The sequence below is a fragment of the Podarcis filfolensis genome, assembly GCF_964270895.1.
Source record: "Podarcis filfolensis genome assembly, chromosome: 8".
Classification (NCBI taxonomy): Eukaryota; Metazoa; Chordata; class Lepidosauria; order Squamata; family Lacertidae; genus Podarcis; species Podarcis filfolensis.
In genome coordinates this window covers 65,798,304-65,809,318 of record NC_139611.1, presented here as the reverse complement: position 1 = coordinate 65,809,318, position 11,015 = coordinate 65,798,304, and the positions used below count along the sequence as shown (strand labels likewise).

At 45.4% G+C, this 11,015-nt stretch overlaps 1 protein-coding gene across 2 annotated transcripts in view; it reads right to left on the bottom strand.

Annotated features, from left to right (window-relative positions):
• Positions 1 to 11,015, bottom strand: part of CD164L2 (CD164 molecule like 2) — a 36,097-nt gene that overhangs the window by 4,844 nt on the left and 20,238 nt on the right. Inside the window, exons 5-6 of one of the 2 annotated variants that reach the window (XM_083628145.1) lie at positions 9,017 to 9,179; positions 1,684 to 4,448 (exon numbers count right to left, since the gene is read on the bottom strand). In XM_083628145.1, the coding sequence (XP_083484271.1) occupies positions 4,430 to 4,448; positions 9,017 to 9,179 (182 nt within the window). In that variant the 3' untranslated portion in view covers positions 1,684 to 4,429. Of the gene's footprint in view, positions 1 to 1,683; positions 4,449 to 9,016; positions 9,180 to 11,015 lie in introns of those variants that run through there. The other variant, XM_083628146.1, reaches the window with a different exon arrangement.

Sequence of the window (11,015 nt, the reverse complement as noted above, 5' to 3'; positions counted from 1 at the left end):
AGGAGGAAAAGGAAGATGACAGCAGCAGACATTCCTGATTTTTTTGAATCACTATGAGTTTGTGTCGACTGCTATTAATTGTTTTATGGGTTACCTTATTGTGCTTTCTGATTATACGTACTAATGTTTGTCCGTTTTTTAATGCTACTATTATGGTGAGCCGCTTTGAGTTCCACAATGCTCTTAGAAAAGTGGAATACAAATATCAAATCAAATTCAAAAATAAATATCAACTCAAACTTTAAAAATCTCCCATCCTGGCAGCAGACCTGCCAGTGGTTTGGAAATGTTGTTGCTAAGCAGATTCCCAAGGAAACCTAAAATGGCTGCAGACACTGATCGGTTCTGATTGATATTACTCTCCTCGCAAAGACGCAGTGCTCAACTCCTGAGTCCCAGTAGCAGCCAGTCACTTAAATGATAGGGGAAGGAACCCCATTTCTGCTATTGGGAGATTCTGAGAGCAGAGGTTGCTATAGGGGTCTGCAAGTATCAGGCTTGATTACAAAAAGCAACCATAGATCCCAGGGAAGTACTGAAGCTCAGTGGCAGAACACCTGATTTGAATGCAGAAGGCCCCAGATTCCATCTCCAGTTTAAAGAACCAGGTCAGTAGCGATGGAGAAGACCTCTGCCCAGAACCCTGGAGAGTCACTGCCCATCAAGAGTAGACAATACTCATCTAGATGGACATATTGGCCCAATATGCATGATAATGCTTTAAGTATGCTTTAAATGCATCATACCGCTTCTCGCTCCCATAAGAATTCTGGCAAGTGTAGTTTGTTAAGGGAGCTGAGAGTTGTTAGGAGACCCCCTATTCCCCTCACAGAACTACAATTCCCAGAGTTCCCTGGGAAGAGGGGTTGATTGTTAAACCACTATGGGAACTGTATCGTCAGAGGAAGCCATGACCATTTATACTGGTATGATGGCGCTTCAAATCTATGGTGCAGATAGCACTTAAGTATACCCAGGATTGCAGCCCAAACGATCCGCTTCCACCTATGAATGAGCTTGTGGTGGCGGCTTACAAATGATGGCTAATTAGGCTATCAATTTATTGTGCACCTCCTTGGGTATTCCACAGCAAGGCATAAGATTTGAAGGTGCAAAAGGGCGCATGGGAAGAACTCTCCAAGAATCAGGATGTTACACCCAGCTAATTACCTGGAGGCACTTATTTTTGTATTTGGTTTTTTTTAATGTGTAAACTTTTTTTTTAATGTTTAGGATATTATTTTGTTTTCTTGTTATGCTTCTTTAAATGTGGATCAGCATTGTAATTGTGTCTGATTCTCATTTGTACTGCTTGATAGTTTGTAAGGTTCTACTTGATTATTTAAGGCAGGTTACAAAACTGCTAAGAGATTATTTCCTTTGCAAATGTGAAGCAGTATAGGAATTATTTAAATAAATACATAAATAAATAAAAACTTTAAAGCCCCTCTTAGTATGTGCAAGGAAATAAGGCTCATGAGCCCACTGTTAATGTAATCAAGTTCCCATAAGTGTAAAAACATGGAGTTGCATCCAACCAAGTTACACTCAAAGAAGACCCATTAAAGCCAATGGAGCTACGTTAGTCATGCTCATAAATGTTAATAGGACTACTCTGAGTAGGAATACCACCAACTACAATCCACGATTTATTCTTTCCTGGTGTGTACTTTTTAAAGCCACTTTTTAAAGCTTTTCTTGGGGTGGGGAGGAGAAAAGAACTAAAAGCAACAGGGCATAATAATACCACATTTTAACTAAGGACGTCAAAGTTTTTGCTTTCCCCCCCTCTGAGAGCAGCTATTTCTCAATTGAACAGCTACAAAAAACAAGGGGGGGAAAGGAAAGGGAAAAGAGATGGAAAGCCAGCTGGGAATAGAATCCAGTAGTCGCCATGGTGACTCCACAGCTTCACATTTTCGATCCTTTACTTTCTCAGCCACACCACAGGGAAGCTATAGGACCAGCACAGTGAGAAGAGGCCTTGCTTCTGAGCAGGATGTACTGGGACACCCCCACATAATACACTTGCCACGTGAGAGCTCCTTAAAGTTTCGCCACTACAGGAATAAACTAATCCCAGGGTGGGCAGACTTCAGGCTGATTTACTTAATTACTTACTTACTTACTTACTTACTTACTTACTTACTTAGATCCCTAAGGTCCAACCTGAGGTGCAAAATGTTGTCATACATACCATGCATTAAAAGCACAATACCTACCCACCCACCCCAGCCAAAGTGTAGTTAAATATGCTGGGAATTGTAGTGCTATGAGGGGGTAAACTACAGTTCCCAGAATTCAGGGTGGGAGGAATGTGCTTTAAATGTGTGATGTGTACCCAGCCTAAGAATTAACAAGATGCATCTGAGCAGATGTGATCAGTACCAGAAGCGAGCTCACAATTTCCTTCACAGAAAAAAATCCGCTTCTGGTTGGTTCCCACTCCACCCCCAAATTTCAGCAACACTTTTTTATTTTCTTTTTTTTTTTAAGTGAGGAGACCTTTTAAGGTGGTGCTGTTGTTAAGACAATTGGGAATCAAAGACCCTTGCTGACCTACCAGAATTCACCCACAGATCTAGCAGTCTGCATGCTTCTGAACACATGTGCAACAGTTAGCAGGGGAAACTCACTAGGGCAATGGGAGCTTTTCCCTAGATTTTGTGTGTGTGTGTGTTGCTGGGGTGGTGGTGGTGGGGAGGAGTTTCATAGGGGCCTCAGTGGGTGATAGTGGTGACTGGTTCCTGTTAGGAACGGGGCTGCTTGGACAGTATACAGCATATTCAAAGCACATCAACTTCCTCAAAGAATTCTGGGTACTGAAGTTTAACCGTCACAGGGCTACCATTCCCAGCAACCTCACAAACCAACTACAGCACCCAGAATTCTTGGGGGGGGGAAGCACTTCAAAAGTGCTTTAAAGCAGTAGCACACCTTGGGGTCTCAAATTTCAGCCGTGCCCTGTGAGACACCAAAATGTGGTGCCCCCACGCCTCTAAATAATCATTGCGCCCCCCCAAGCTCTGCACCCAATTCAACTGAACCGAATCAATCGCACTCCCCTAAATTTAAAGGTATAGCATGCAAGCAGCCTGGTAGGGTGACCAACAGCAGGTAGGACCAGTGACAGGTGGAGCAAACCGATACTAGTTTTGTTGCAACCCTCCTCCCTGCTCATTTCTACAAGGCGATACTGAGACTAAGGAGGAGGCTGACAGTCTCAGGTACTCCCTGGACGGCTTGTTAAGTACGAAGACAGGCAGGTGGAGCCAGGCTGAGGGCACACTGAGGCCAGTGGGGCAGTGCCCCATTTGCCCTCACAGATCAGCCTCCAGTGGTGGGAGAGGGAAGGATTTGACCACAGTCCCTGCAACCTATATTCTCTGTAGCAACTTCCCCAACCTCCTGCACTAGGCATTCATTTTAAAAACCTCAAGAAGTACCTGCACACTACATAATTAACGTGATGCGTTGTTTTGAGCCTAAGGAAAAGGGCTGGAGGAGTTAGAATTTGCACACACAGATGAAAGTGGAGCTGCTGTTTGGTCGTTTTTATCTCCTGACCCAATTTCCCCCTCCCGTCTCCCCATCTCTCTTTTCTTATTGGCTATGCTAGCAAGCAAGTAGATCCTACGCCACTCAGTGTGCAAATTCTGCGTCCCCCGGTTTCTCCGCCAGTTGGTAGAAAAACCTTTGAGATTCAGCTGCTCTCTCATGGCAAATGTAACATGTGGTCATGCTCTCGGTCAAAAAAATAAGGGGGGGGGAGCAGAGGAGGGAGAGAGACAGACTCTGGTCAGCTCTGAATAGCTTATCTCCACTGCTCATCCCTGCCCTAGGGAAGGCCCATAGTTTCAAAAGCAAACACGAGCTGGTTGTTTGCACATTCCGGTTACACACACAATCAATCAGAAAGTTAACAGTATTCAGTTCAAAGCAGTCCCTGTTCTCCATCCATCCCTCTGCTGAAAAGGGAAAAGCAAAATGCAAGCAGGATCCCCAGAGACAGTTTTATGCCTTCAGCAGAAGCCAGGAGTTAAGGATTTCCCTGGCCTGTACCACTTCAGCATGGAAGAGAAGGATGCACATCTGAATATTCCTGCATGTATATATATAATTACTGGTACATGAAAAATTAAAAGGCCAGGGATTTCAAGGTAGCTTTCTCTGAAGACATGCTACATTTCTATTTGCAAGGAGGAACAATCAAACATGCAAGCTCCTCGCGGCAGGCTAATGTTCTATAGTCCAGGAAAATCAAGATCATTTGATGCTGCTGAATGCATAAAAACAGGCCCATAATAGCCTTTCTTGGCTCTGAGGAAAAAGCCCCACAAAGGGAGTGGGTCTAAGAGAAGGTTCATAGGTTTTCCTGGTTCCAGAGACAGCCCATTACTTCCCACTGTTCTTTCACACACAGCTACACCTACTGCTGGTTGTCCTCTCTGACGACAGGCAGCGTGCAAGGGAGATACAAAAAAAAGGGGGGTGGGGAGATGGCAATTGGGGACATGACGTTAGAGACAATATCAAAGCACAATGCCCCTTTAAACACGCCCAATACACACATTTCTGGTAGAGAGTCACTGATACGCCAAAGAAATAGAAGGTTCCCCTTGGGTAGCATTAGTGCTCTGGTTAACGGGGTCTGGAGAGGAATGGACATAATACAGCTATGGCAAAATTACAAGCTTTAGTTTGGAGCCAAGGACAGGGGTACAGTTAAGAACAGAGAAGCAGCATGGACCAAGTTAAGAGAGAATAAGGTGTTAAGAGATTTGTACTTTATGCTCCCGATTAAGATGGGGGTTACCCCCAGAAGGGCAGGGCTTCTGTTCCCTTTAAAGAACTCTGAATTCTCAGCAAGGGCAGTCCTCCTCATAAATGCACCACTATTTGTTTTTTTGTTGGGAGGGGAGATACACCTGCCTTTCAGAGAGTTCTGAAAAATGACAGGAGCAATGGGTTCATTCAAACTACCTTTTGTGCCGTGTTACTAGGCACGGTTCTGGGCACAAAGCTTTAAAGCGCAGGCCTGTGCCTGGAAAGCATGGGGCAAAAGATAGCCTGGATGAGCCCGTTGTTCTGTTGGGAATTGAATCAAGCAATTTGTTACACAAACAGAAATAAGAGAGTGAGAGGGATGCTGCAAACAAAAAACAGAAGCGATCACTGTCTGGTTGACATCCCAGCCACCCCCAATAGCGGCAGCTTTCCCCAGTGCTGGAATGCCAAACAAACCCCTCTCTCAAGGTGCCTGAACAATTACAATTTAGGGCAAGAATCAGCATGAGCAAACGCACCCACCGTCAAAATTTGGGGATCACGCATGGCTGCAATCATCAAGGAAGTTAAGCCCTCAATAGCAAGGCTTCTGGAGTGATTTTGCCAAACTGGCTTTGGAAGGGAGCCAGCTGCCCAAGGATGTTTTAAAAGCTGGAAAGGAACATTGGCAGGCTTTGGCTCGCACAGCTTTTTTTATTATTTAAAAAGCTGCAAATATGGTCCAAGGCTTTGGGCAAAGGGATACAACTGTCTTATCTTGCCTCAAATTCTTCCTCCATGGCCCCCAATAATGTGTTCCTAGCTGGCCCACTGTTTAAACTGAGCCTTGACTGAGAAGAGATCCAACACTGGGGTAAAAAGATTCAACTAAGACCCAGCCAAATTTGCTGAGGGAAGTTTGAGCACCCTTTTCTACACAGAGGTATTTTTCTTTACATATATCCAACTTCAAGGCTGAAGACAGCGGCTGTGTACACACCATACATTTAAAGCACACTGCTTGCCCCAAAGAATCCTTGGGACTGTAGTTTACCCCTCACTGAGCTGTACTTCCCAGCACCCCTAACAAACTACAGTCCCCAGGATTACTGGGGGGGGGGAGTCATGTGCTTTAAGAGTATGGTGTGTGTGCAGTCATAGCTTCCCCCTGCGGCAAAGACCAAAATGGTACCACCACCCTCATTCCATGTTCAGAAGCCAACTGGACTTTTGACTGAAGTCAACACTGGTGACTTGTCCAGCGTACCGCAGGACAGCAGGCTAGCTGGGCGTGCAGGCCAGGCTGCATTGCAGACACAGCTCTGGCCTCTCAACCCCTCATCATCACCCACTGCCAGCCCTCAAGCACCTGCCACCTGAGGCAGTCACTTCACTCCATAACAGGCCCTGCCCAACTGGCTTCCTAGCACACACAACTGAAGCAAAAGATGATGCTCATGCCATAATCCACACATGACTATGTCAGTGGAGTACCTGTGTAGGAGAAAGCATCATTGTGTGAAGCAGGCTTAAAGACATCTTTTGATCCCACACTTTCCTATGAGAGGTGGGCGGGAGGAAAGAAAGAAAGAGAATCAAGGACAGATTGAGTGGAGGAGAACCCAGCTGGTGATTCTCTGAAAGGATCTGTCAGAGACAGAGATGGCAGCAGAAGATACAGATGAGAAACCCAGAAATATTGTTGGGCGCATGCGAGGAGGAGTCCCTCACAGAACATTTGAAATTTCCTTTAACACTGACCAAAGGTTACACACAGCAGGGATGTAGAGCTATTTGGCTAGGATTTTGTTCACCACCTGCCGACAAAAGTATAACCCACTTTGAGCAGGGCAAACCACAAGTTATAGCTTTCGCAATTTAGCAAAGTATGCTCAAACTGGCCTCTCGTTATATGGATAAAACATCAGTCCCAAAGATGTACTCTCACCTGGGGTTGGTTTGCCACAGACAACACTTTCACTCTCTCCCCCTCCAGCTATTTGCCCTCTGAAAGTGCTGCTTACAGTAAACAGCGCCAACTTCACAGGGAAATATCAGCTTGTGGGAAGGTGTTGCTAGGAAATAACACAAGGCCCCATTCTGGTGTGAGGCCTTGATGTGGATTAGGAGAGTTCTAGATTGGAGGGCCATGCTATTACTATATTTATTTCCTTTATTTTTATTGTATAATTAAATTTTCTCTGCGTGTTTTGCTTTTTTTGTAATTGGTTTTTATACCAATTTTTGAAGCCTGCCCTTCCTCCCAAAGGAGCCCAGCTCAAGCACGCTTTTCAAAAAGTGTTGTACGTCCACCGATGGAGGCAGTATGCCTCCGATTGCCAGCGGCTGGTAACCGCAAGTGGGGAGGGCTCTGTTGCGCTCAGGCCCTGTTTGCAGACTTCCTTGAGGCTTCTGGTTGGCCACAGTGAGGACAGAATGCTGGACTAGATGGGCCACTGGTGTAATCCAGCAGAGCTATTCTTACGTTCAGAGAGAAACCGTTCCCTGCTGCAGATGGTTGGCTTCCATAAATTGGAGGACAATGAAAATAGCAACCCAGGGGAATGAGAAAGATAATAAAAACAGGGACCCTAGGTGTGTGAAAGTAGCCACTGATGTCACACACACATCAGTGTTTTAAGGCATGTTCACACATTACACTAAACACAAGTACAAGCTGTTTCTACACAGGCACATGTGTTTGCGTAAAACAGCTCAGCTACTGTGTACATAGACTATACACTCGTTGAATGTTACATGTGAATAACTGTACAAGTGTGCAGCTGAACTATTTGTGTTCACAGGTATGCTGACATTGAATGTAACATGTGAACGCCACTACCTGCTGCCACTTTGGAACATCTAAAGAGAGCCGTAATCACAACACAGCCACAATGAATGTGAGAAAGATTTTTAAATAATAATTAAAATTTCAAAGCTTTGCTTTGCTGCCCTTCTTAAAGATCCAGAGTCCTTATTTAAAGTGAGTCACAGTTTTGCGGCCAGGGGATAGAGGGAGAGAAAGCAGAACAAAGGAGGAAGACGGCAGAGAAACCCAGAACTGCAGACAGCCAGTCATGGGGTTGGATATGAGAAGACTGCAAATATCTGTGTTGAGGAAATAAATGAGCCTTCACCAAAAGTTATGTGGTGTGAGTCGGCTGGACCAGCCCCTTCCTCAGCACAAAGAGTACTGAGCTCAGTGGCATGTCAAACTGCCAGTCCTTGAACACAGTCAGTAGCATGTATGTGAGAATTGCACAGCAGCAACGGAGAGAAAAACTGAGTGCAAGGACACAGGAATAATGCGAAGGTGGGGAAGAGGGGAGGAAGGTTGTCAAGCATAAGATCCCTCTATTTCTGTGTTTTGAGGGATATAAGAGCTGATCTGCCGTGCTTTATCCCCCTAAAACGCACAGAAGACAAACTGGGGGTGGGGTGGAGAAATGAAGACAGCAGGAGAGCTGAAACTCACAGCCTGAACAGCCATTTTGAAAACACACGGTAAGTTATTGTGTGATACAAGATGGCCGACCATCATGAAGGCAGGCTTTGCATCCCACTGGTCTTCATGTGTGGGTAGTCAGTTCCAGTAACTTTCCAACTAACACCACCACATTGTCTTATTTTTTTATGAAAATAGTTTCTTAACTGCCCTGAGCCACATCCACACCATAATTTAAAACACCAGTATACCACTTTTACAGTCATGGCTCCTCCATGTCTCAAAGCATCCTGGGAACGGTCATTTGTTAAAGGTGCTTAGAGGTAGGAGCTCTAATTTCCTAAGTTCCCTAACAAGAGCGGTTGACAGTAAAACCACTCAAAAATTGAGTTCTGTTAGTTCCTAGCAACTCTTAGCACCCTTAATAAACTACACTTCCCAGGATTCTTTGGGGGGAGCCATGACAAAAGAGCACTTTAAATGTAAGGTGTTGATGTGACCCTGTTCTAAGCTATTATAGCTTGGGCACCAAATGAAAAACAACAAAAGGCCCTGAGGCATCTTAAAGACCATCAAACATATTAGGGCAGGCGCTTTTGTGCACCAAGCTCATGCCATAATAAAGCTGCCAGTCTTTGAAGACGCCACAGACTAAACAAAGCAATTGCTTTGGAAACTACCCCAAAATGAAGATCAGAATGTTCTTACGGACAGACCATCTACCTCTCTGCTTCTCAGAGGACAGCACATTCCCTGCCCCCCCCCAAAAAAAACCCTGCTCCCAGCTGCTTATAGGGAACTTACAGTGTCTGATAGGTGCTGTCCTTTGCCTTGAGGAATTTCACCACGAAAAATACAACGGCTTGGAGGCTGAGCACCAGAATGATTCCCCCGATGAAGCTGGCAGAGTCAAATCCTGGCGGGTGGAACTCCGGGGAGTCAGTTAGCGGAAGGCTGGCCGTTGTACCTAGGGGGAGACAGAGCAAGGGGGTTGTGAAGGTACTTGGCAAAAAGGGAAAAGGCTGTAGCTCAATGTGGGAAGAGTATATGCTTCGTATGCAGAAGACACCCCTGCACAAAAATACTAGAGAGCCACTGCCAATCAGTGAAGACAATGCTGGTTTGACTTGCATGTTCTTAAAAGAGTTTACAACTGAGAGATGATACTCTTTACTTTCCTACCAGTCCATTAACTAATTATTACTGGCCCCTCCAGATTGAGTGGGGGATTTTTTTGGGGGGGAGGGGGAAGCGTGTATTTTGTATTGAATCGCTTATACAATAATATTTAAGCATTTATAGGCTGCACGTTTCATAAAAATGCTACAAGGCTGTATACAATACACAAAATGACAACAAGATTTTGTTTTCATATACAGGTTCCAAAGATGGAGTAATGATTAGTTCCGTCATAAAAAAAAACCCCAGCTAACAACTTATTCAAAAATCCAGCCACCTCTGAGCAGTCCCACATGTGCTTCTATGTACCAACTACACAGCAGCCCCTCCATCACAGTGAAGATGGACCTGTGTGCACAATGGAGAGCAGTCCCAGAGTAAGGTATCAGTACTGTACTAACTTTAAAGAGAGCTCTGAAGTTTGAGCTGCCGAAGACCTGTATGGAGGCTTGGCCACAGACCATATAACACCTCTGCTCAGAGATCTGTGCTAGTTGTTGATTTGCCAAGCTCAAGGTATTACTATTACTATCTGGAGGCAGTTGGAGGATGGATGGCGGCTAATGGATTAAGTCTGAATCCTGACAAGAAATAAGTACTTGGGGGGGGGGGCAGGAGGCTGGCAGGTATGGGGGACTCCCTGGTCCTGAATGGAGTAACTGTGCCCCTGAAGGACCAGGTGTGCAGCCTGGGAGTCATTTTGGACTCACAGCTGTCCATGGAGGTGCAGGTTAATTCTGTATCCAAGGTGGCTGTCTACCAGCTCCATCTGGTATGCCAGCTGAGACTCTACCTGCCTGCGCACTGTCTTGCCAGAGTGGTACGTACTCTTGGTTATCTCCAGAATTTCCTGCAGCATACAGGGGGTACCTGTAAGTCCCCTGCAAGTCCCCTGCAAGTCTTATGATTATCTGTCACACAGAAATTCCAACAGCCTCTGCAGCCTAAATTTCCTGCTTTCGCCAAAACCTCTCCCTAGCAATGTTAATGGGTCACAGTCAAAAATCCCCTTAAGGAACAATTCTGGCTTTCCTGATGATGAAAGAGATTAGGTGGCTGAGGCGGGCAGTGTCTGAAATGGCACCTCCTGGCCAACCTTACCCCTCACTTTACAAGATGTAAGGATCAAAAAGCATCATTTTGTTGCAAGCGTCTTCTTTTTTTGTCTTCCACCATGCCACGCTAGTCAGCTCATGTACAGGTCCTATTGCAAAGGCTTAGCTGCTAGAACTTAAACCTTCGTTCCATGGACTGTGCATTCACTACCCATGTTTTGCATCTCCATCACAAAAGCAGCAACGCAATGCTGCAGCATTGCTACTGAAGGGGTGCACTTTGCAAGGAATCAGAGGAAGCAGTTAAACACAGTGTGGGCAAGACTGGTGTGGAAGCCGAAAAACAGGAGCCTTTGCTCACGCAGAGATAAATGAGCGCATACAACTTCCCGTCGGGAGCCTGCGCTGGATCAATAATTCACAAGGATTCAGGATAGAGTTACTCACTTTAATTAGCCCAAAGCTCTTCAATTCTTGCTCTTCTTTTCGGCAGGAAGATTCATTCTCTCTGAGAACACATACATCCATCTCTCCTTCACTTCTTTATTAGCTAGCTTTTCCCTTTCCGT